Source organism: Perca fluviatilis, chromosome 20 (assembly GCF_010015445.1).
Source record: "Perca fluviatilis chromosome 20, GENO_Pfluv_1.0, whole genome shotgun sequence".
NCBI lineage: Eukaryota > Metazoa > Chordata > Actinopteri > Perciformes > Percidae > Perca > Perca fluviatilis.
This window is the reverse complement of record NC_053131.1, coordinates 4,699,491-4,726,702: the sequence shown is the minus strand read 5'-3', so window position 1 is coordinate 4,726,702 and position 27,212 is coordinate 4,699,491. Positions and strand designations below refer to the sequence as shown.

Sequence of the window (27,212 nt, the reverse complement as noted above, 5' to 3'; positions counted from 1 at the left end):
ATGCAGCTGGGAGGAGGCCTCGGGGAAGACCCAAGACAAGGTGGAGGGATTATATCTCCAACCTGACCTGGGAACGCCTCAGGATTGCCCAGTCAGAGCTGGTTAATGTGGCTCGGAAAAGGAAAGTTTGGGGTGCCCTGGTGGAGCTGCTGTCCCCGCGACCCGACCCCGAATAAGCGGACTAAGATGGATGAAGATGGATGGATCTTCTCAAATTCCATGGCACAGTTTATAGCAGAATTTGTCAGAAATATTCATGGTTCCTGGTAGAGAAGTCATCTTTGGCAACTCCCTCACTGTAATAAAGATAAATATTTTTGTTTTCATAAAATAAAACCCTGACTCCTGTCAGAAGAAAAATATGTCTTTTCTTCAACACCCCCTCATACCGTAATGACAGAATAGGGCAATTGCCAATGACTCCAAAACAACATATATGACCCTTTTATTTAACATGAAAAAGCTGCACAGTGACTGTTTTAATCACGTGACCACAACACCTGGCCGTTCTACAAGTATTTAAATTTGTGAAACTAGTTAAGTTTAGGGAACAAAACTATGTGGTTATGTTAGGCAACAAACAAAACTTGGTTACAGTTAGGAAAATATCATGGATTCGGTTAGGGTTAGGGTTGCACATTCTGCACGTGTTACAACAGTGTAACTTCATAGTAAAAGAGTGCAGGTACTAGACTGGCCTGCTTGCAGTCCAGACCTGTCTCCCATTGAAAATGTGTGGCGCATTATGAAGCGCAAAATTTGACAACGGAGACCCTGGACTGTTGAGCAACTGAAGTCAAGCAAGAATGGGAAAGAATTCCACCTACAAAGCTTCAACAATTCGTGTCCTCAGTTCTCAAACGCCTATTGAGTGTTGTTAAAAGGGAAGGTGATGTAACACAGTGGCAAACATGCCCCTGTCCCAGCTTGTTTGGAACGTGTTGCAAGCATCAAATTCAAAGTGAGTAAATATTTGCAAAAAAACAATAAAGTTTATCACTTTGAACATTAAATATCTTGTCTTTGTAGTGTATTCAATTGAATATAGGATGAAAATGATTTGCAAATCGTTGTATTCTGTTTGTATTGACCTCCCAACTGCATTGGAATTGGGGATTGTATAAGTTTGGTCTCATTTTGAACTGGATCATCTGCAGATTGATTCCATACCTGATATGTTATGATGAATAAATCCCTGTTTTTGTTATCTTTGCTGCCTATCTTTGCTGACGTCTGCATTGATATAACACAGAAGCAGGTGGTTAAAAGATAAACTGCGGGTCCCGGGATTTAGCTAGCACTAACCAGAAGGATGGAGTTAACAAACAAAGTTGAAGACTCTTCTTTGTTTGGGAGGGAAGAGGGAGACGCACCTGGTGCAGATCTTCGATATCGACACAACACCTGGGTATAATTAGTTAGGATAGTAACATAATTCAATATTTTTTATATCTAAACATAATACATAATAATTCAGCTGTTTGGGGCCCTTTTTGTTGGAGGCCGCAGGCAGTTGGCTACTTTGTCTAATGATAAGTCATTTAAATGATGGGGTGTTTTTTCCTGTGAACCATTAATGCATTTCACTGGTGTTTCTGACCGGGATTAGCCGTGACCTGGGTATGTGACACAACTATGCCTTGGCAGGTGTGTTGCACGGGACCCAAGGAAGCAGTGTAAAGTGTTAAGAGTGTGAAGTTCTATACGCGGTTCTCAAGAAAGCTGCAAGCAGTCTTAACAATTTAAATCAAAAAGCTTGCATATGGGAGTCTGTAGTTCATATATAATTTTCTGTATCACAAATTAATGGAACAGATACATTGTCTTATTTATGGGCGGCTGTGGCTCAGGTGGTACAGCGGTCGTCTACCAATCAGAAGGTCAGTGGTTCTACATGTCAAAGTGTCCTTGGGCACTGAACCTGAATTGCTTATGATGCTGCGCCATTGGGGTGTTAATGTGTGTGAATGTTCACATGATGAGCAGGTGGCACCTTGTATCGGCCACCAGCGTGTGAATGTGTATGTGAATGGTGCCTGTACTGTGTAAAGCGGTTAGTGTGCTCGTTAAGACTAGAAAAGTGCTATATAAATGCAGTCCATTTACATTTATTTTGTAATAAAAATTTTCTTTCTTCAGTTATATTTTTTATAAAATACCTGCAAACCATTAGTTTCTTTAAAGCACTGGACTTCTTACATTTTGTAATTTTGATAATTTTGACCATCATTTTCATGTGTCCAGAGGGCGATATCGTGGCTTTGCTTAGAAATGGACACTATTCAGAGAGCATTTCTTTGACCCCAGACTTTTTATCGTGTCAGAATTTCCACTTTGCTACCACATTAATCTATGCTAAAAGATCAAAGTGCAGTTCATATTTTCCAGGGTTTCACTGTGAATATTCATTGTTTACAGGGGAATCCTGGATTTTTATATTAGTGGCCCCATTGCTTTAACAACCTTGACACTTTAACACTGCAGTGGCTCTAAGTATAGCAAAATCATCAGTATGGTGTTTAATTGGTCCAACACTTTACACAACATCTCAGCCTCTTGGGACAGATGCTTTAAGTCTGTTGGCTTGTTCTTTCATTCCTTGGACTATGGTAACAAAACTCACAAGTCACTTAAAGGATAACCTTATTTGGGGTTTTGGGTTGCCTTGTTGTATGCCTTTATAATTTAAACAGCACCTGAGTATACTGATCAAATGACGTCATGTGTCTGCACTGAAATATACCAGAAATACTTAGTCTGTGTCTTCAATGTGTTTAAAGATGGAGGGAAGAGATGCCTTTGTCTTCCCGCTGGATATTTCTCTCTGAATGAAATCTAATGGGACTGAATGATTCCAATAATAATAATAATTCCAAATCAAATGTTGCTGCTTTCACACCTTGTTGCTAAAACCTTCTGCATTGTAACTGACATACACATGGCTGTGCCCACTGCCAGCCCTCTGTATGGACTATGAATATTTTGCATGACAGTCAACATGCAAGTAATGAGTGTTTCTAATGCTGGCTTTGTTTGTTTATTTTCTCTGTCTCCTTGTATTCCAGAGGTCAACAACAATATGCCAGGTGAGTTTCAATGAATACATGTAAATATATGAAAAACTGTTATTATTTGCGTAGCTGCAGATTTCCAGACAGGCTAGGTCAACACAAACATAGTATCAGCTCTGACCACACAAAGCAGCCAAAAAGAAACTACAATGAAGTAGTGTGCAAAAAAGTACATAATAGAAGATGCAACAAGAAACAGGCTGCAGATATAAAAAAAACTGTGCTTGGATTCATTTGCCCTTTAATTACAAAATACTATACTATTTATGTACTCTGTAACTTATTCCTTTGGGATTGGAAGTTCCTAGATGGATTTCCTTCAGCTAATTTACTTTAGCTTTCAGAAAACTGTAGCTTTAGTCTCTGCTCACAACTGTAATACTGTAATGTTACCATAACAGAACTTTGACACAAAAATGAAGACAGCTTCTTGTTCATGGTAATAGGTTACTTTGATCCAACAAATATTCTTATCTCACAGTTTCCAGACTGGGCAATTACATTAACTGTGGCTGCCTGGAAAGGCACCTGGTGAGTGACTGTTCAAGCAAGTTATTTAATGCAACTACAAATTATTTGTCATTGTCTTGATGCAATTTGACATATTTCAAATGAACAGAATTCACCCGTTCACACTGGTTTTATTGGAAATCACCTACTGTGTGTCAAGCCCATTAGAATTTGTGCATGCTGGGTTGGGTTGGAAAATGTCAAGTAATCCACATTTCCATGTACTGTTTTAAAAAATATATGGATTGGTTTAATTGAGATAAACAGTTGTTAGGACTAATTCTCCAGCCATTAAACCATTGCGGAAGATGAGGGTGCAACAGAGCGCCAGTATGTTTGTATATGATAATATTTAAAATTATTTAGAATAGGAGTTTGGTAGAGACCAAAAACGGAGCTAAAAGAGTAAATATTGGACTAACATATAGCAGGTGGACAGAACCACGACTCGGCATAAATGATAATGTTGCTCCGTCACTGCTGGATGTGTAAATAAGCTGCTGTTTGCTAACAGGTTCACCACATCAACTTAAAAGGCTGAATGTCAATGTGTTCACAGCTTATTGTTGCAGAAAAATCAGTTATTGCAGGTTTAGGTCCATACATCAGGTCAGTGACTGTGAGCTCTGTTATTGAATTCAGGATGAGGTGAAATGTTTCCTCCAGGCTCTCACTTCTTCTAACTTGCTGGTATTTCTTCTCAAGAAAGCCACAGGAAGCTTTGTGTGACATGTTGGTGTGTTCTGATGTCATGCTTTCCCTCCTGGGTATAAACATGTATCATCACAATACCAAAAAGTATTGAAACTAAGTGTGCACTTTTTCTCAAGAGTTCTGTCATTCTTTCCTTCCCTCTCTTTTATCTCTCTTTTATCTTCTCAAGGCCTTGCACATATGATGGCAGAACAAGGTATGCCTCTCCTTCCCTTTTCAATGTCATGTCTTTGTTTGTTTTGCGATTGTAGTGTGGAGCTGCATGTTTTGGTGTTGGTATGGAATAAATGTGAAAGTGCATGATTCTATATACATTTTGATATACAGTGTCATTTTATAATTGTGCTGTACTGCCCTACGAAGCCAAAACGCACTAACTACGTATTTGGTCAAAACAGTGTAGAGGCTAATATCTGACTCACTCTGTTGGACAAAATGGATAAAAATTGTCTGCTAAAGCTACATTTACTCAGTGTTTGACTGAGTAGTAACTAAGTGCAGTTCTGATGGAGAATATGTATAGTAGCATCTGCTTACATTATTGTTAAAGGTAACTAGCCTAGCCTTACGCCAGATTCACACTGGAGGCTGCAGCACTACAAAGCACCACCCGTCAATTCTCGGCGAACAGTAGCCCGGCTTTTCTCCGCACCGGTCAACAAGCTTCTGCTCATCTCCAATCACATGTAGCTAATCTCTGTCTGTGTGTGTCTGCTCAGCTCTGTCAGTGACAAATGTGGAGTAAGTACATCATTTAAAACACACAATCACAAACAGCAGTGGTACTGGACAAAATTTTAATACATACTTTACGGATGGGTAGTTTCTGAAATGTCATCAAGTGAGGGGTTAAAATCGGGGAATTGAAACTTAAAAAATCCAAAGGTTTGGCCAGCTTTGGATACATATTTTATTATTTATCAGAATCAGATCTTTTATATCATACATAATGTGTCTTTATATTGTTCATAATAGATTAACAGTGCGTTTTCTTGCCAGATTTGCAAGCGGCATGCAGAAAAATAGGCCAAACTGCTAAACTATGTTTTGCTGCAGATTGTGAGCTGTGGCGCCTCCTGTGTGAACAGCCCAATTGGTTACCATGGGCGCTAAAAGGCAGCGGAAAAGTGCTTCATGGCCATTCGCAGCACTTCCGTGTCCAGTGTGAACCCAGCGTTGCTTAGCAGAGTAGCAGCACTTACCATCTTAGCTTCAGTCTCAAGTGGAATTTAACATGATTTAGCATGGTGAATAGAAGAAAGAACAAGGTACTGCACTTAAGTAAACTTTTTGAGGTCGTACTTATTCAGTATTTGTATTTTATGCTACTTTATACTTCTACTCCACTACAGTTCAGAAAGCAATATTGTACTTAATACACAAAAAACACACAACAATCTTCTAAAATCCAACAAAAACACCAGAATCCGGTTTATAGCCAAGTAGGTTTTTACATATAAGGAATTTGCCTTGGTATTTTGATGCATAACAATAAAGCAGGATAAGCTTAAAGGGGTGATAGAATGATTATATAGGGTATTTTACACTGTTCCTTAAGGTCTCCTAATGGGGTATGTAACATTGGTTGGGCTGAAAATTGCCCGAATGATATTTTATTAGGCCCTTAACTACCCTGTGAATATGGCTCTATTTGGAACAAGAGCTTTTCTTCCAAATATGGTATGCTGATGAATATTCAGACTGAGCTACGCGCTGATTGGTTTGAGCAAACTACATAGAAACTCATGGGAGACTCGACAGCAGGTCTCATTGCAAAGTTATACATTGTTTATCGGGCTATTTCGTTATTAAATTCACTTCTGATACTTTTTTAAGCGAGAAATCAACTATATAAAGCTCAAATATGGGCCGTTTTACGAAAATTGATGGCTAATTGCAAATTTGGTAAGACTGTGTGTCGGAGTTTAGCCGCTGGTGCTGCCTCGCCGCCCGCCGGTGCTGCCTCGCAGCCCAGCCTGCCTTCCTTCACAGACCCCGGCCTGCTATGAGTGCTTGGAGCGCCGTCACGGCAGCCCACAGCAGGGACTACCAACACCGCTGCCCTGACAGAGCTCCAGGGCCTTCAACTCCTCTCTTCCTGCTAGCTAAATGGCCCGTTGTGTGAGAGTGAAAGCTCCGTCAGCGAGCTTGTTACACCAGCAATCTGTTACCTCATGTTACACACATGTCACGCCACTTATACAAAATCTAACTAAAGGTCTTATAAAGCTAACAACGGTGTCCGATTTCAAGTTAATGAATATTTGTGAAGACAAAGTGTTTCGTTAGCTGCGACTATCCCTTCAATCCTAGCTATGTGTAGCTACAAACCACGGATAGTTAGCTTCCTTTTCGCCTTAATTCGATTATATTACAGTTTGAATTTCGTCACGCCACTTACACAACATCTAACTATATGTCTTATAAAGCTAACAACGGTGTCAGATTTCAATTTAATGAATATTTGTGAAGACAAAGTGTTTCGTTAGCTGTGACTGTCCCTTCAATCCTAGCTACAAATCACGGATAGTTAGCTTCCTTTTCGCCTTAATTCGATTATATTACAGTTTGAATTTCGTCACGCCACTTACACAACATCTAACTATATGTCTTATAAACCTAACAACGGTGTCCGATTTCAAGTTAATGAATATTTGTGAAGACTAGGTGTTTCGTTAGCTGTGACTGTCCCTTCAATCCTAGCTACAAATCACGGATAATTAGCTTCCTTTTCGCCTTAATTCGATTATATTACAGTTTGAATTTCGTCACGCCACTTACACAACATCTAACTAAAGGTCTTATAAAGCTAACAACGGTGTCCGATTTCAAGTTAATGAATATTTGTGAATTCCAGAGGAATTCTAAGAGGAGGCTAGCTAGCTCTCATTGATAGAGCTACATCCAGCCGCAGGCGCTATCAATGAGACTCGCGGACAAGCGGCGTTTATTTCCCCAATCGTTTGTTTAAATAACTCAACACATTATAATTACACACATTTAAAAGAGTAACTGGAACCTGTGGTAACAGATTGCTGGTGTAACAAGCTCGCTGACCGCGCTCTCACTCACACATACCGGGCATTTAGCTAGCAGGAAGAGGGGAGCTGCAGGCCCTGGAGCTCTGTCAGAGCCGCGGCGTTTAGTGGTCCATTAGCGGTGTTACCGGTGACTCGGCGCGGGTATGGCTGCCAGCCGTAACGGAGCTCACAGCAGGCCGGGCGGCGAGGCAACAACCCAGGTAGCACCGGCTGCTTAATTCCGACCCACAGTCGGACAAAATTTGCAATTAGCCATCCATTTTTGTAAAACGGCCCATATCGGAGGTTTACATAGTTGATTTCTCACATAAAAAAGTTTCAGAAGTGAATTTTGTAATGGAATAGCAGAGATCTGCGTGACCTAGCTAGATTCAGAAGACTACCTGATCTCAGGTCAGTTGTGTATGTAAATGTTGGGGCGTGACCGTTCTCTTAAGGTTCCGGATTTTGAGATGCTTACGCAAGCAACTCAGCTTTGTTGAGATTCACCCGTTTTCAGCGGCAGTTTCAAAATATGAGATTTTCATAGTAAAGGGGTGTCAATGGGATTTTGAGCTTCTATGTATGTCCTTTTTACCCACTGAACTGTCGTTATTCAACTATGACAGGGTAAAATCGGTTTTGCATTCTATCACCCCTTTAAGTAAAGATCATAAATGAAATAGACATTTATAAAAGAATATATTAAAAAAGATGTACAGTGTTTAAACAGAGGATGGAATGTGCAAAATATTGACCAAGGAATGTGCAAATGTTCACAGTGCAAAGTAGAAAATATGTGCCATGGCATCGCCCCTCAAATTGCCTACTCCACGGGTGTCAAACATATGGCAAAGGGTCCAATCAGGCCCACTGGATGACTTTGCAAAGTGTGAAAATTGCAGAGAAGTAATTAATTCCAAATCCAAATTTACCACTTTAATCTAAAATATCTGAGTTCTTTTTCCCGTAAATTTACGACTTTATTCTTGGAAATTCATATTTTTTTCTCAGAATATTACCCCTCTCTCCTGGGTCCATAACATTATTTTTTTCCTACAATGGCCTTAGAACGTTGTCGTAGCAGTAGCAACTTGCGTTTGCCAAGATCCAGCTGACAAGAAACAGATTAGAGTCTTTCTGATCTTTCTGGAGTGGCAGATCAAATTAGGGGTATGTGGCCCATGAACTAAAATGAGTTTGACACCCCTGGCCTACCCATTGTACCCATGACAACAAAGGTCTCCTAACTCCACCTAAACGAAGTATTTATTTTAACCAAAACCATGATCTTTCCCAAAAGCTAGCCAAATCCTAACCATAGCGTTTTAAGATCAGAAAGCAGATTTAGTTTCAAAAGGACACACTGTTTCCTGTGCATGTTCTCTGCATTTTCACACGCTTTGGTGTCCCTCATGTATGCGGTCTAATATTTTCTTGTCTCATGGATTGTGGAATTACGATGCAACAACCTATTGTCATGAGACCTTCACACACTGACAAAGAGTCTTTCATTGTGTAATAGTCTTTCACACTGTCTGTGATGCTACTCACATGCTTGGGCCATCCATCTCTGATCAGCTTCTGAACTTTTTATAGCAGCTCATCCTCTTATGTGGCTGTCCTGATCATGTCCAGCTTGTGTAGTGAAATAGGCCAGCTGTGAGCCACTGCATTCACATGGCAAGCGATGATCACTTCTGTTGTGTTGTCTCTTTTCTTGATGGGGCTGCGTGACAGGGCGTCTGCGATGACCAGCGCGTCTGCGATGACCAGTGTCTTTCCCGGTGCATATTCAGCTTTTGCGTTAAATCGCATGATCCGCATCAAGAGTCTTTGACACCTCACTAGTACTGCATCTAAATCTTTACCATTTATCAGTGGTACCAGTGGCTTATGATCTGTGATCAGTCTGAATTTCTCCATGCCTACCAGGTATTTCTCGAACCTTTCCCAGGCCCATACTCCTGCTAAACATTCCTTTTCAATTTGCGCATACCTGGTTTCTGCGTCTGACAATCTTCTTGAGCAGTAGGCAACTGGCTTCCAGCTTTCATCATCCAGTTGCAGCAGAATGCCTCCTAGGTGATGGTGAGGTGATGAGGGCTACTTTCAGCTGCTGAAACGCCTGCTGCTGAGGCTGGTCCCAGGTCCAGGCGGTCCTTTCTTTCAGAAGCTCATACAGGGGGCCCACTGCCGTTGTCATATCTGGTATGTATTTGTTCATATAAATTAGCGGGTTCTTGTAGCTCAATAATGGCACTCACTTTGTCTGGGTTGGCTCTTACCCCATTGGCGTCCACTATGTGGCCCAGAAATTGCAGCTCTGGTTGGCTGTATACACACTTTTCCTTGTTGAGTTTAAGGCCTGCCTTCTCCATTCTCTCCAGTGTGTTCTGTAGGTATCTGTCATGTGATGCCATTTCCTTTCCATGAACAATCACATCATCCATGTATGTTGCTACACCCTCCAGCACTTTGTTCATCTTGCGTTGGAATATTTCTGACGCGATGTTGAAGGGCAGCCGCTTGAAGCAGTACCTGCCGAAAGGTGTTATGAAGTTGGTGAGGGTGCTGCTCTCTTCATGCAGCGGTATCTGCCCAAAACTTGACGCAGCGTCAAGTGACGTGAAGACCGTAGATCCAGCTAGCTTGGCTAGTGTCTCATCTGTTGTGGGCAGTTGGTATCTCTCTCTTTTTATGTTCTCATTCAGTTTTTGGAGCCCCACGCAGATTCTGATGGCACCTGTAGGTTTCATAACTGGCACCATTGATGCGCACCTGTCTGTTGGTTCAGTCACTTTTACGATCATGCCCTGTTCCTCCATTCGCTGTAGCTCCGCTTGGACTTTGGGAAGAAGTGGCAGAGGGACTCTTCTGGCGGTGTGTACAGCGTATGGGACAGCCAACTCTCTTAGGTGGATCTTCACCGGGTCGGTTTTGACCACCATCCCCATCTCTACCGCTGTCTCCCTGTCTAGCAGGTTGCTAACTGTAGGCCCTCTTGCTACGTATATGTTGAAGATGTATTTCTTGTTTTTATGCAGTGCACTAGCAGTGAGCTGGCCCATTATAACAAGTGTCCAGCCCTGGGCTGTCTAATGGTCCATCGGGCGCCTCCAGCTTTCTTTCAGGCTTAAGAGCTGTAAATGTTTTCACGTTCGTTACAGTGACATTTGCTCCTGTATCGATTCTAAATCTGACAGGAGTTTGTCCTATATGAATCTGTTCAGTCCACTGTTCAATACTACTTTGCTTTGTTTTACTTACTGCCCCTAGGTGGAAGCTTTCCTCTTCTTCCTTGTTCTGAGTGACTTCCCTCACTAACTTAGAAAAACAATTTCTCTTCCAATGGCCTCTTTTCCCACATTTTCTGCATTCCGACTCTAAGGCTGGGCATTTGGTTGTGATTTTGTGGTTTTCTTTCCCGCATCAACGGCACTTGAAATCCCCTGAGTAGTGCTGTCCGTCGCTCCCCTCTTTTGTCCGAGGTTTTCTCCATCCTTTCTTTGTCTGGTGCCTGTGTTTCACTTCTTGCACGGTGAGCTGTGCTTGCTGCTCTTGTTGGGTTATCTGTTGTGCTACTTCTTCCGCTTGCTCACCATTATCACTGCTTTTTCTAGAGTGAGGTCAGACATTAATTGCAATTGTCTGGACAGTTCTTTGTCACGGATTCCCACAACCAGTCTATCTCTAATGTGTTTGTTTTTCTTTTCACCAAAGTCACAGTTTTCACTCAATTCATGCAGAGCCCGTATGAACATCTCCGCCATTTCGCCTGGCTTCTGTTGTCTTTGGTGGAAGCTCGCCCACTTGTGTATTGTGTTTCTCTTCGGTACGAAGTATTCATCAAACTTCGCGGGCACCGTTTCATAATGGTTCTCATCTTCCTCCTCCGTAAAGATGAATGTTTTGAATATATTTTAGGCTTCATTGCCCATAGCATAAATGACTGTGCTAACCTGAACACCATAGCTTCATAGCTTAACTTTGTCCACGCAGGCCATTCACCAGGCTTTCCAAAATTGAAGTTCTCCGGTGGTTTAAACTTTGCCATCACGTTGGTTCTTTCTCAGAAAACTTCTGACACCATGTCATATAATACTGCTGGTGAATACAGTTTATTTGCTCTTAACTTGGCTTTCTTTATTGTCTCACTGCAAACATAACATCTGCTGTCTGAACTCTTTCTGTTCTTTGAGGAGTGGCTGCCTTGCAGCTCGCTCTCTGATTGGTCACTGAGATGTAAAACTTTATTAACATAAACAATGTCTTTACACTAACTACAATCCAGTATAAAACATGAAAAGCAATCATACATTGTACTGACATTACTTTGACCACATTTGTGTGTTTTTGCTAGTGACTAACCTGAAAAAATCAGGAAAATGATGAGACCGGCAACAGGTATTGTTTTCTTCTTTCGCTTCTGCCAGACTAAAGACGATCTACTGCCACAATATGCCGTCTCACTGGGAGGCGATGCCCCCTTGTGATGGAAATTTGGAATACAGCTTACAAAATTAATTTACACTAAATGAAAGAAATGAGGCCCTTATAAGGGCAATATACATATGCCAACAATTCAAAATATACATAATAAAACCACATAATGTGACCACACATTGCGTCACATATACATTGTTTATATCTGGTTTCACTTGATAATGAACCACTACAAATATGTGACAAAGCAAAGGAGTTAAAGGTCCCCTATTGTGAAAAGTAAGATGTCCATGTCTTTTGTATTATATAGCAGGTTGAGGTTCTATATATACTGTAAAAGTATCAAAACACTCAATCCAAAGAGAAATGCACACAGCCCAAACAGTGCCTTTAAAACGAACCGTTAGGACTTCTGTACGGTTGTGATGTCACAAGTACACTATATATAGGTAGAAAGTGCCGCTACAGAGCCATTACAGTCATTTCCCGGCTGCCATGAGAGTCCGAGAGCGCAAATGCGAAAGACCCGGAAACACTGACCAATCAGAGCAGACTGGGCTTTTTCTAAGGGGGAGGGCTTAAAGAGACAGGCGCTAAAACGGAGCGTTTCAGAAACATTAAACATCTACATTAAAGCATGTAAGTGTGTTCTAGTAGAAACCCAAAATACATGTATGAACCTGAAAATTACCATGATATGGGACCTTTAATGTAGGTGATTAGCATAGAATGATAACCGTTGTGGAATACTGAATGCTCCTAAATTGGAAAAACGGTTTTCCTGTTCTTCCTGTTATAGTGACATTGCGTGTATACAGCATAAAGTAACTTTAAATCTAAAATATATTTATATATACTGTACATACATTTAAAAGTGTTCTAAATCTCAATATAAAGAGTAACAAATGTTAGACAAACCGATCCATTTATTTTTTTATAAAAAAAAAGTATTCAATATGAAGTCTATTCTAGTTTATCTTTTATAAACTACTTTGAAAAGAAAAGAAAGCTGGAAAGTCTTTCTTCTTACATTGGCCTCTTGTATGATTATTTAAATGCAGTAACTGTTTTTCTTGAAGGTATTATGGACTATGCAGATATTTTTAGTAATATTATCGTCCTAAAAGAAGGTAATACAAACTATGTATCTGTTATACAGTTCACCAAGCCACTCCACCATTTGTGTAGTTAGTGCGCTCTGCCTTTGTGTGGCAGAATGGTTGTGACATTCAGAAAACCTGTATGCCTAATGCAGTTGCATGTGTTTGTGTGTTGTACAGTCACATTACAATTGCTATTGTACATTGATTTATTCCCATGACATGTATTCATACATACATTGATAGGTTGGGTGTCTGCTAGAATTTGAGCTTACATCTCCTCTTCTTTTCCCTCCCTGCCTGGGCTCTCTCGGCTGTGGATCCTCTCTTCTCTCTTCGCCTCCTGCTCTTCTAGCTAAAAGCAAAGGTACAGCTTTTTCGAAATCTTTACTTTTCCGCCTCTATGAAAAGCGCCGCTTGCTCTGTGAGTGTTTGAGAGCAGTGTAGTGTAATGTGATTGATGCTTTAATGTGTTGACTTGTCTGTGTTCAGTGTCTCCTCTGAAATGGTTTCTCACAGAGGGAGCTCGGATTAAGCGAGTAATTAAGACGACCTTAATTGAAGGAGAAGAAAAAAAAGTGTGTCACTTTGTTTTTTTTTGCTGTGTGTGCTTTGTAATTTGTTAGAATACCATGCAGTGTATGCAGAGACAGCATGAGATAGATTTATGAACAACAGTCACTGTGGTTCAGTTTTCACAAAAACCAGCCTCTCCACCCTCTTCCTCAGTACACATAAGACGAGTTCAAATGACAGCATTTAGAATTAATTATTTCTACTGGCTGATGGGAGCAGTGACATGTCAGCAACAGAACTGACAAGCACTGTCTTAAACGAAGGAATGAGTTAGCTGGAAGTCGATTTTCAAAACACATTTCATGTTTACACATGTAAACCTGAAAAGGAATTGAATGTAGCATTTTGTGCTTTCTTCTGGAGCTACAGGTGTGACTTCACAGGCAAATATTTTTTGTTTTTGTTTTACTACACTACATTTTTGACAGCTATAATTACAAGTCAATTTGCATATCTAGATTTGACATGTGGTCAGTTTATAAAATAGGATGAATCGTTATGAATTAAATGACCAACCAGTATATTATTTACTTTACTGCCTTTATTGAGGGGGTTGGGGAGTTAAAGGTGCTGTAGTCGACATTCAGAACATTAATTTAGCAGCAAAGAAATATTTTCTATCTACAGATATGGGGGAGTAATGGCATCCTGAGCAGAGAATTAAGTCACACTCCATCTGTGTATGTTGTAATCTGAGTTTCTCTGTTCTTTGTTTTGGTAGCCGGTCTGGCCACACGTACTGGTCTGGCTGTGGAAAATCGTAGGTATTTCACATATTGGGGAGTGGTCTGTGAGAGCCGCATGGAGGCAATCCTTGCCTGCTGTTTTTCACTATTTCGACTATGGCCCCTTTAAAATGTACACACATTTTAAACAGCGGTGCCATACTGTGGTGATGAACACAAATTAAATTAGCATTAAAAAGTGTGAAATTGAAAGGTCCTAGTAGGTTTGAGTGCAGAGTAGCAGCTCCAATACAGAAATCTGTCTTTGGGTGTTTGCCTTGAGAAGCAGCCTGCTGTGTAAACCTGTAATAGCCTGCCCCATTTACAGAACAAAGCTTGTGTAAGCTCCTGGAGATTCCTCTCCCTTTACCACCTGTCTCTCTCCCTTGTTGCTGTGTCTAATCCCTGAGCGCGATGGTAGACATTATTAGGCATCAGGCTCCCTGTCGCATCCTGTTAGGCAGACAAGAGGCTCCTATCTGGCTCTATTTGCATGGAGGCTCACTGGTGGCAGGCAGGCAGATAGAGAGAGATGGTGATATTAGTAAACTGTGTCTCTGCCATTGAGAAGTCATATTCTTCTGTCATGGGCTGAAACAGCATGCTTCTCTTCTCATTTTATAATCTTTTTTTTTTCTTTTTGTTAGACTCTCTCTACTTTTTTCATCGCCACTGTCGCACTAAATGCTTGCTCTTGGGGGAATAGTTGGGTCTTTGCAAATTATAGAGTGTGGTCTAGACCTACTCCATCTGTAAAGTGTCTTGAGATAACTCTTGTTATGATTTGATACTATAAATAAAATTGACTTGAATTGAATGTCCAAATGCCCAGTAACACCACCATGCCTATATGGCTGTTAACGGACCTGTCACACTGACTCATTTATTCATCAAACAGACATGTCTAAAGCCCCATTGGTAGTTACCACTCCTGTGATCTGAAATAACTGCAGCGATGGTCTCTGTTGAGCTCAATTTTGACTTGCTGAATAGTAAAAAAGTGAATTTGAATTACGCATTATATATATTATTTTTGTTTTAAACTTAATAGTCCAATATGTAATATATTTACTGCATTAAATAAAAATGGGCTGCAGCCATGGTAGAAGCAACTGGATTAACAGAGTTGGATTCATTCTACTTGACCTTAAAAAAAACTGTTTTCAACCACCGTGAAAGACATATGACAGAAACCGTGAGTTTGACTTCCTCATAATGGAAACATGCATTTTAACTTTAGCAAAACAACCGTGGAGCCTGAATTGTTGACCTGGGACTAGGGGTGCAACGGATCACAAAACTCACGGTTCGAATCGGATCACGATTTTGAGTCACGGATCGGATACATTTTCGGATCAGAAAAATGGGGAGAATTTAAATGATTTATTAAAAATGTAACAATAACCTGTAACAATAATAACTTCTTTCACCAGTAAATTGCTGTAAAATGACAAAAACAGATGAGAAAACAGCCTGACCATAGTGCTAGTTTGTGTCTTTTAGCTCATAGCTTTAGTGACTGACTGTTGTACGTCCCGGTGTTGATATATGTATATTTAATTTATGCTGTATTACGGGGGCTGGAAAGTAGTAGAAACAAAGTAGTAGAAATGAATCTCCCCCTGCCGAAATACGTCCCCCGCTTCTGATCAGCGGCCTTAGCCGACAAACAGTGGGTACAGACGACCGCGAGCTTGCTGTCTTTTAACCGGTTGTTGCGGTAATTTTAAGTCAAGGAAAGATGGCTGTCAGTCGGGTACAGAGGATTGCGAGGAGTGAACATGTCTTGAATTTCAGGTTGATATCTCAAAGAGTTCATGAGCTAATTCTTTTAAATGACCATTTTTGATAAAAATGGTTTGGCTTGTATAATCAACACAAAGTGATGTATCAAAATTTCTTTCATTTAAACTCAGCGGAGTCCATAGATTATCCTATGCCGTTTTTCAAACTATTGGCCCAACGGTCTCAAACTACTTCATTTTTTTTTTAGATGATTGAGAAAAAGTCACATGTCATATTCAGAGCAGAAGACCAATGAAAGAATTAAGAGATAATTGCGAAAATGTAAAATTGATGTTACAGTGTCACCATGTGGCATATTAGATATATATTTCTTGAGCAACATTTGCACAACATTTTCCAACCATTGCAAGTTTTCACGCATCCATGATGTACGGTACCATCTCACGGGAAATGACGATAACATTTCTGTAGTAAAATAATAAAACGGCATGTCGCCATCCACCCATGTCCAGGTGCAGCCCAAAAGAGTGACTGTGCAGACTGTACACATAGCAAGAGCGCCTACTGCACATGCTCCAGTTGTTTCACACTCAGGTCCAGTTAGTGGCATATGAACTGTATGCTCCTCAAGCTGGTAGCACATTTCAGCAACAAGCCAATTCAAAGTGCTTTACATAAAACATTAAAAGCAGTTAAGACAATTAAAAACATTCATTAAACAACGTATAACCCCCCTAAATTCTAATAATACAGGTATGAAATACAAAATTAAAAGTTACAGTGCAGTGTAAGAAATTAATTACTTATAGCCTTGATTTAAAAGAACTGAGATTTGCAGCTGACCTGCAGTTTTTTGGGAGTTTATTCCACATATGTGGAGCAAAAAAACTGAAAACTGCTTCTCAATGTTTAGCTCTGACTCTGGGGACAGAAAGCAGAGCTGTCCTAGAATACCCAAGAGGTCTGGCGGGTTCATAATTTAAGATGAGAACAGTTAGAGCACAGAGTGTTAAAGGAGGAAATCCGCAATCTTTTGAAGGAATACAAATACCAACAACCGTTGCGGACCTTCTCCAATAAGCTATGCATGGGACCGCATTTGCGTCCGCCCGACCTGTAGCCCTACTACGCCCCCTGCTACACCCTGAACTGCTACAACTATTATTTCTGGGGACGCCAAAGAGGAAGGTATGTTTTAACCTTGAGTTGATAAACTCTGTGGAGTGCCTGTTCGAATTTTGCCAAGTCATCTGCAACATGCACTGAGGGCCAGATGTATGTACATTTGCGAATGTAGCGTTATCAGCGCCATGGCCAACCCGCACACGCTGTGATACTTCAGCATACGTCGTATTTACCAAACCTGCAGTTCATCAGGTAATCAGCGCCTTTCTCCGCCCACCATACTGTAAATTGCGCTGTAGCAAAGCGTTAAGTACTGCTATGATACGGCTGAGTGCAGACTGCGATATTCCCACTGCTGATACTGTGACTGTTTGAAATGATCCTGATGCCAATATTTGTAATGTAGCGAGGAGTTTAACAACTGCCGGAATGGAATGACCGCTGAGTCGGAGATTCAATGTCATCTTTGATTTCTTCCAGTAACTGTAATATTGCATGACTGCTTAATCTGTAACGCTTAACAATTTTGTGTTCACTCAACTGAAAAAGTGTGATCCTTGTGGCAAAAATCCTTTCAGCTCGTCTCCTTGGCCTATGTCTTCATCTTGCTAGGATTACTGCTGCCATTTCACCAGGAGGCATATGCGAGGAAACCCGCTTGCGGCTGGTTTACAGCTGCTTTTAAGAGGCGGAGCATTTTCACCGCAAAATAGAGGCGAGCTGTCACGGGTGGTTTTTGTACATACTGCAGAATACATAATTAGGTGCACTTTACGCTTCCCCTCCCATCTCTTTATGGGAAACTCCCACTTTCCCCTTGACCCACCAGTGAATGCATATGCATGACACGGAAAAGCGCAATTTGCCATTTTCAGTTTCCGCGACAGGCAGTCTGCGCTTTTACCTCAGTGCGCCCTGTTTGTACATACCTCGCCATGCTTTTACGCGCACATTGCGGAACAAATACGCCTGAAGGGGGCGCAAAAGCACATCTGGCCCAGAGTCTCTAAAATTATGGACCATACCACTCCTGTCCTCCCAGACTTTACAATCAAGTCTATTCCGCACAGTGTGTACTGTAACATTTGACATCCAGTTTCTGCAGTCCCATCTGGTCACATAAACAGGTCCCCAGTCTGGAAACTGGTCTAGTTTTATAACTAGCTTTATACTTTCTGCCCCCACTAACTATCTTGTGTGTGGACGCTGCTGACGCATGAGTGTGCAAAGTTTACAGTGGTTGACTATAATATACTTACAGTATGTATCCTTTATGGGTGGATATAATGCATGTTTTTAGGCGCTGAATGAATCAATGTTCAGAGATACATGTGAATATATACCATTCGTAGTGAGCATATGTGCTTCACTGTACTAAGTATATAGTATCAAAGCCACTCTTGGCGAGCTGCTCTCGCCCGAGCTGTTCATGCTGTCCCATACTGTGCTGCTGCCTGTGCTGGCAGAGATCATATGCCAACAAACAGCAGTGGCAACAAAAACAACAGACCCAGACAAAACAGAGAGAGCACAGCACTGATAAACCACACTATTAAGTATTCCCCATGTCCTTCCCTGTCTACCTCTCGTCTTCCCTCCTTTTCCTTTGTCTTAGCTAATTTAAAGGACAGATAAAAAAACCCGGCTTTTTAAACCTTTTAGATCACATCCCCATATTGTGCACCTATATAACAATATATGCCAACAAAATGAATGTCCTTGTATTTTTATATCAAAGCCGATTTGCTTCCTGTAAAATGCTGTTGGTTACGTAGGCTGGAACCAACCAATTTCAACCAATAATAGGACATCCACCCGTCAATCAATCTGCAGCTGTTTGTGGCAAAGAGCTATCGATTCATTAGCTATCTAGCTAGCAACAGCAGTGACAGTGGTTGTGACAGCGTAGACAGACAGACTCGCGAGGTGAAAACAATACCACCTGAAATGGTAAGAAATAGGGGTGGGGGGATAAAAATCAATACAGTAGTATCAATACAATAGTATCGCGATACACCCAATTAAACTATCCCCACCTTTTTCTGTTTAGTTTTCAGTGGAGCGTCAATATGCTGTGTCATCTCTCTGAGCAGCCATCTTAGAAAAAGCTGTTATTGGCTATCAAAACGTCAATCATGGCAGTTGTAGCCAATCACATTCCCTTTCCAACGGTATATAACATGATAGGAACATCCAAAGGGAGCCAATCCAAATGAATGCGCAACAGACCTAAGTCTCGCCTCCCAGAGCACATACAAGTGATTTATGAGAAACAATATGTTCAACAGTGTTTGAATGAATGTAAAAATGTTTTGTAAGTAATTTTAAGTCTTTAGTATGTTTTTTTCTAATAGCATAGAAGTGAGTAGAAGCATTTAGCAAAATTTGGTTTTGGAGAGGTTTTGGCACACCAGTGACACCTTTAATACCAAATACTGAAAACTCCCTAGCTCCCATTAGGTTAGGACTAGAGTTCTGAAACTTTATAGAGGTCTTGTTTACAAGGTGTATAAGGTATGTGTTGTGGTCTGCATAGTGTGGCACAAAGTATGTTTTAGTTATTTCTTTTAAAAAATTACTTTTTTTAAACGGGACCAAAATAACTATTTTGAACCATGTTTGAACTGCTGTAGTGTATGTTGTGTTCTAATCACACGCTAATCAAGCACATTTTTAGAAACTAGAAGAATTTAGGTTTCAAATGAAGCCTCATACATGCATTCTGGCCTTGCTTTTCTTCCGTTATAAGCTTTTCCCTTTGGGAAAGGGAAATAGATGAAAATCAAGCAAAAAGAGGTGGATTCGAACAGGTTAAAGGCTACATACTTTATTTAGTGCGAGCATGTGTATTAAATACAAAAAATATAAATTTTGTTAAATGCTTGTTACCTAGACTCCTCTCCTTGCGTCTCTTCCTCGTCTCCTCCGCTCAAATCTCCTGTGGGCAGGACTAAGACGCAAGGAGAGGAAATGTTGGAGAGAAATCAAGGAGAGGAATCAGGAATGGGATAGGCCATATGTGTGGAGCCATTGCTAACACTCCTCTGTGGCTCCATACTGAGCTAAACTATAAACCCACCCACTTTTTAAAGCGATCTAATCAAATGCGAAGCATATGATTTACCGCCCAAATATTCGGTTTCCCTAGGAAATACAGACCCTTTCCAAAAAATTTGAATATCATGGAAAAGTTTATTTATTTCCATAATTCCATTCAAAACGTTAAACTTCCATAAATTATAGATTCAGGGCCCACAACTTAAACAATTTCAAGTATTTAGTTGTTTATTTGTACATAATTTGGGCTTCCAGCTCATAAAACCCACGAAAACAGGATTTCAAAAAATTTGAATACTGTGAAGAAATCACCATTTACTTCTCAGTTTTTGCAGAAAAAAAAAGAAATTAGAATCACATCAAATCAATCAAAATATGGGACTTTCAAAACGATACGATCTTCAATACTTGGTAGGGAATCCCTTTGCCTTAATCACTGCCTCGATGCGCCGTGACATTGAGGCAATCAGCCTGTGGCATTGCCTGGGAGTTATGGAAGCCTAGATTTCCTTGATGCTTGCTGTCAGCTCTTCTTTGTTTTTGGGTCTGGTGCCCCTCATTTTCCTCTTGATAATACCCTATAGATTCTCAATGGGGTTTAGGTCTGGCGAGTTGGCTGGCCAGTCAAGCACTGTGATGACATGGGCATCAAACCAGGTTTTGGTGCTTCTGGCGGTATGGGCAGGGGCCAGGTCCTGCTGGATGATGAAATCTGCATCTCCATACTGAGGATCTCCTCAGCAGAAGGAATCATGAAGTCCTCTAAAACATTCTGGTAGACTGATGCGGTGACCTTGGATTTAACAAAGCAGAGTTTACCAACACCTGCACTGGACATTGCACCCCAAATCATGACTGACTGTGGATATTTCACACTGGACCTCAAGCAGCTTGGGTTCTGTTCCTCACCCGTCTTCCTCCAAACCCTTGGACCTTGATTCCCGAATGAGAAGCACACTTTACTTTCATCGGAAAAGAGGACCTTAGACCACTGGCCAACAGTCCAGTCCTTCTTATGGTGATTTCTTCACAGTGTTCTAATTTTTTTAAATCCTGTTTTCATGGGTTTTATGAGCTGGAAGCCTAAATTATGTACAAATAAACAACTAAATACTTGAAATCGTTTAAGTTAACCTAAAACTCTGGGCACAGGAGCCCCCAAGGGCTGTGTAAGTTCACCTGTCCTTTTCACTTTATACACAGATGAGTGTACAAGTTTTTATCCAAATAATCATGTCATTAAATTCGCAGACGACACTGCAATTTTATCTCTGTTGAAGAAGAACTGCTACACATCTGATTACTTTATGGAAGTTAAAACTTTTGTGAATTGGTGTGACGATAACCACCTTGTTCTAACGTCTCCAAGGCTGAAGAGATGGTTTTTGACCCCTGGGGAGTCGGTGACCACAGGCCTGTTCTCATCCTCAAGAAAACCATTGCTCAGACCCACTCATACAAATATCTGGGCCTTAATACTGACGAGTCACTAACCTAAAGCACACATGTTGATAGCCTTTGTTGCAGACGACATCTACGGTTGCATTTGAGGGAATTAATGTAATTGTTGGGGTTTTGGAATTTATAGTGTGGTCTAGACCTACTCTATCTGTAAAGTGTCTCGAGATAACTCTGTTATGATTTGATACTATAAATAAAATTGAATTGAAAAATTGAATTGAATTTATTACATCGCTTGCGTGTTCATGGTGTCAATAAAAATGAATGGTGATATTTTATCAAGCAGTCCTGGAGGCCTGGTTAGGTACGGTATCATTAAATAAAAACTTAAAACTGTTCTGATTGATTCATACTGCATGGAAAAGCATTGGTGTTAAAGAGCACTTAACTGCAGAGTATTTATGAACAGGCTGATGTTCTGCAAACAGAGTATGAGCTGCTGCCCTTCGGTAGGAGGTTTAGAGTTCCTTGCTGCAGACTAAACAGATTGAAAAACTAATTTATTCCTGTGTCTGTTAAGCTTCTAAATAGCTGCAGATAAAAGCCAGAACAGCACCCTATGGTTTGTTGTATTGTTGCATGTTTACATGTTGTTTGTGTGTTTCTTTATGGCTGCAGCATGGGTTAAGTGCCAAAGACACATTTCCCACCTTGTGATATAATAAAGTTGATTTTGATTGTAGTCAAAACGACTAGTATTATAACGGCACAACGTCGTTACATGAGCAGTACGCAAAGTGCCGTCAACGAACGATGCTCACTCACTTTCAGTTTTTTAAAGCGTAGGTGCTTATTCTGGCTCTCTGATTGGTTACATGGTATGTCAGGCTACCTGTATTACCAAATAACTTGGCAGACAGGAAGTAGGGAGAGACCACAGTGTAATTAAGAATCCCACTGCTTTTCTTAAGCACGTCGACTAGGGTTGGGTACCGACCGAATTACATCGGTACTACCGAGGACTGATTCACGTTAAATCAAACGGTGCCAAATTTCGGATCCTGAGAGCGCATAAGCACAAGCATATCTGTCCTCTCTGCATGTTGACTGAGAGCGCAGCTCCGACACACACGCAGAGCTGTGGTGCGGACGGAGCGAAACTATGTCGACTCAGCAGTTTGTTAAAGTCACAGTGAGTCATGGCAATGCCTGTAAAGCGGTTGCAAGTGTGGTTAGACTTTTCAAAACTCCACGCAGACAGCGTATGGGTTAACATTAGACTTCCTTTATGACAGTCAGGAAACATAGTGTTCACTATGCCCTATTGACTGACTGACAGGCTGAGGTTGTAGGGCAAGACAGTTTTATTTCAATAGCACATTTTAGCAACAACACAATTCAAAACGCTTTACATTAAAGAGCAGTTCAAAAAGAGAAAGTAAAAACAGGCAAAAATAGAATAAGATACAAATACAAGAATAAAAGATATATTGCAGTGTAGAAATGAATAATTATAATATAATATTTTATAATATATAATAATTTTAAAATTTTCTAAATAAACAACACAATGTTCTAAGTAAATAGGATAAATAGGTTTGAAATTATTTTTACAACTGAAATTTGTGTAATTACTCTCACTGCCAGGGAGGGCAGAAAGACGTTCAACACTCCGGTTTTCGAACAATAATACTAATCACTACTATAGTGTCTGGACGCTTTTTGGCTCTGTTGATGCCTTATGATGATATGAAATAGTAGTTTTAGTCCAATTTTAAATTCTGTCTTTCTTCAGTTTCTGTCTGCTTCAAAATCTTGTGTAAATGTTTATCACACATCACTATGTGTGAAAAATCCACCAGTTTATAGTTTGATCATTGGCACAGTGTGTGTATCTTCTGTATGTATGCATTGTGTGCATGAGTGTGTGGAAGGAAGGATCAACGTTTCCTGGGGAGCGACGATGAACTCACTCAATGGGTGATGAATTGTGGCGACATTATGCAAGTAGTATGCTAATCAGGTAATCAGATTTGATTGAACGACAGAGGTGTGTATGCTCGCTAACCTCAAGGAGACATTGATAATCAGGAGATGATGAGCCCTGGGAAAACTCTGCTTCTGTCTCTCTCTGTCTGTCTCTCTCTCTCTCTCTCTCTCTCTCTCTCTCTCTACCTCTGTCTCTCTCTCAATTCAATTCAAAATGCTTTATTGGCATGAATTTCAGGAAAACAATATTGCCAAAGCATCAAGGATAATACAATTCAATTATAACAAGATGATAAAAATACTTGTATACAATTCATTGAGCAAACTAAAATATGTACATTCATAAAAAATTCAAATAAAACAAGAAAATCATAGAAAAATTATTATACTCTCTCTCTCTCTCTCTCTCTCTTGAGATAACACAGGTGTGTAATTTAAAACCCTTATTGATAGACTTAGGACTCCTAATGTTGCATATGATTGGTTTTGTCACTCATCTAGTTGCCTTATACTAAAATGTGAATGCATGGTATAAGCTAATCAAGTCAGGCTTGCTCATTAGTAGAGCCAGTTTGATTTAGAGCCTGGCTGACACTTAATAGCAAACACAAAACATTTGATAACATATTGGGCAATATTAGTTTTTAACATTGACACTTTACATGAAAACACATTTTTGTTGTTGTTTAGGAGCCCTTAAATTAGCTTATTAAAGAAAAGAATTAAACTATTAAAAGTAAGAACAGGAATAGAAACTGTGCTCTCTGGTGGACAATCTGTGATAGAAAAGAAATTACCCTAAAACGTATCTTTGACTCAGCCAATACACACATACACTAATAATGATATATCTGTGATAATCTATTATCAGCCATACCAAGTATTATTATTTCATACTGGCTATATGCCACTGTTGCCTGGTTCTAATTACATTGTGTTTATCGGTAGTGTTCTAGATGTTATTTTATGAAGGCTTAAAATGCTGGGGCTTTTCTTTTAGACCTCTACATGTGTATAATACTGTACAATATCTTTTTCCTCCCGACAAGAATTTGCATAAACATTGTAAAGATTAGCTTAAATCAATCTCTTAAACACTAACAATTGTATCCTTAGATTTGCATTGTTTTTGGATGGAATGAAATGAAACTACAACTTCGTTCAAAATGTTCAACTTGCACATCATGGACTATATCAAACACATTTCTCAGGGAGTCATTTTTTGTCCTCATACTATCCACACTTTTCTCTCTTTCCATAGATGTACACTCTTAACAAGTATGTGTTAAAATTAACACAACCATCAATTAGTTGAATTTGGAAACACTTGTTATGTTCATTTTGACACATTAAGTGTGTCAAGGATATTAACACATTTTCTGTGCAAGCTAGATTAACACATAGATGTGTAATAATGTGTAAATACTAATAGTTATGTGTTTACGGGGCAACAAATTTGGAAATTTTTCCAAGCATCTTCAACATTTCATTTAGAATTCATTACTGTAAACACAGAAGTAAATATCTTGAGTTTATATAGATCTAATTTCCCCTATGTATAAAAGTCAATTGGTCTAAAATCAGACAAATCCCAAGGAATTTGTACAAGTTTAAATTCATCAACTCTGTCTATCAACAGCATAGAAGTGATCATCAAAAAAGTTCACACGACCTGTACAAAAGCTACTGGCAGAAGGAGATGAGCAATTTCTCTTATGGTTGGTTCATCAGTTTTTGTTGTTATTAAAACAACTATCTATGTTCTGTATGTCTGTCTGTACACCATGTGAGAAAATCATATCATATTGATATTGCAGTGTCTGGTGTCACATCTTTTTCAGCAATGATGATGGTTGTATAGTCTGAAGTCTGGTTAGACAAACTGCTTGCGCATAAATGCTCTCTTGAAAGATGCCTTGAGGAGGAATTCAGATTATGGTAAGTCCGCTGGCAGCCATTTTGACTGTAGAAAATCGTATAATCCTGACTGTCAGATAAAGAGTGCACTGCAAGTAGATGCCAGCAAAGTTTCCTGTTATCTCTGGGAAATGACCGTTTACATATAGGGAAACGATACATGCAGAGATGATTTAGGCCAGAGCCTGAAGCTTGCCAATGAGATCCATCACTTTGTATCGTCTCACTGTCCAAGACACTGGCAATAGATATGCTCGAGAAAGATGAAAACGGAAGGAAGCTGAGTAGGATAAGCAACATTGCATGCAAAGCTTGAGGGTAGAGAAGTCCACTGTCTTTTCCTCCACTTTACTCAAAAAAGAGCAATGAAATTAAGCAAGGTACCTTGGTAATCTGCTCGTGTTCCAGTCTCTCGCTGTTCGGTGAAGAACGGAATGACAATCGCCACATGAGTGACAGCTTTGTTCGGCTCGTTTTCTGTGAACAATGTGGCATAAGGGGGTAAGGCAGAGTTAGCAAGCTAATATTAGCCAACTAACAAGTCGTCCACCGGCTGGCTGGCTTGCTGGTTTCAGCATGCTTTTTATGCTGCATTTGTTTAATATTTACAGTCTATGGTTAGAGAATGAGCTGAACAGTTGGCTGGGTCTAATGTTAGCGGTCTGCAGACCCGTTGCTGCTGGGTCTAACTGTCTTCTCCTCCTCATTTCCCGCAGTTCCGAAAATGTTTCCCAAGCTGTGTCGGGTGGCTGCGACAGTTTATGGCCCCATTGACGCGTATTGTAACAATGACAACTAACATAAGGTTATTTTTTTCATGTCTAAAGTTTGCTCTATTGTTGACAGCCATGAATTTAATTTTGGTAGATTTAGCTGTTTCCATGTCCTTGTCACCTGCTTCATGGCGGTCACACGCAGTATGATAATGAGATTCTTCTGAATGTATCATTTCCTCTTGGTTATTACCCAAGGTATTTCCATTTTCAGAGGTCCCTTTATTCAGTTAATATTTTCAAGTTGTTACCAGTGGAGTATAAATGAATCCAAAGTGTATTGTATCTTGAAAATACTTCATGCATGGCATGAACAGTGACATAATTTAATTTCAATTTCAATTCAATTTTATTTATAATATCAAATCATAACAAGTTATCTCAAGACACTTTACAGATAGAGTACTCTAATTTACAAAGACCCAACAATTCCAGTAATTCCCCCAAGAGCAAGCAGTTAGTGCGACAGTGGTGAGGAAAAACTTCCTTTTAGGGAGAAACCTCGGACAGACCAAGGCGGTGTCTGACGGTGCCAATAATAGTGGCAATAATAGTCCCAATAAAGATAATGGAACTATGACTAGAAAAAATAGTTGTAGTAGTTCATGGTGTAGCAGGGCACAGCAGGGCATTGCAGGGTGTAGCAGGGCACTGCAGGGCATAACAGGATGTAGCAGGGCGTAGCAGGGCACTGCAGAGCATAGCAGGGTGTAGCAGGGCATAGCAGGGCGTGGAGCCAGATCAAGGCGACATCTGCAACCATGATTTAGGTGCCACCCTAATCCAAGGAAGACTGCTGGATGAAAAAAACATAAGGACTCTGGGGAATAAGCTCCCCCGAGCAAAGTTAGTAACAAGCATTTCTAGAGAGAGGAGAGAGGAGCTCAGTGTGTCAAAGGAAGTCCCCCAGTCTAAAACTATAACAGCATTATTAAGAGCTGGTGCAAGCCAAACCTGAGCCAGTTCTATAAGCGCTGGTAGATGAATCTGACGACTATGAAGAGAAGCAGAGAAGAGGAGGGGTGTCATGTCTTAAGCTGTA

The 27,212-nt window shown here is 40.3% G+C and overlaps 1 protein-coding gene across 1 annotated transcript in view; it reads left to right on the top strand.

Moving 5' to 3' along the window:
- The window catches only part of nrxn3a (neurexin 3a), a 260,386-nt gene that overhangs the window by 36,514 nt on the left and 196,660 nt on the right, over positions 1–27,212 (top strand). The window contains 3 exon segments of the mRNA XM_039786713.1: positions 3,066–3,086; positions 4,465–4,491; positions 13,217–13,285. Coding sequence (XP_039642647.1) covers positions 3,066–3,086; positions 4,465–4,491; positions 13,217–13,285 — 117 coding nt within the window.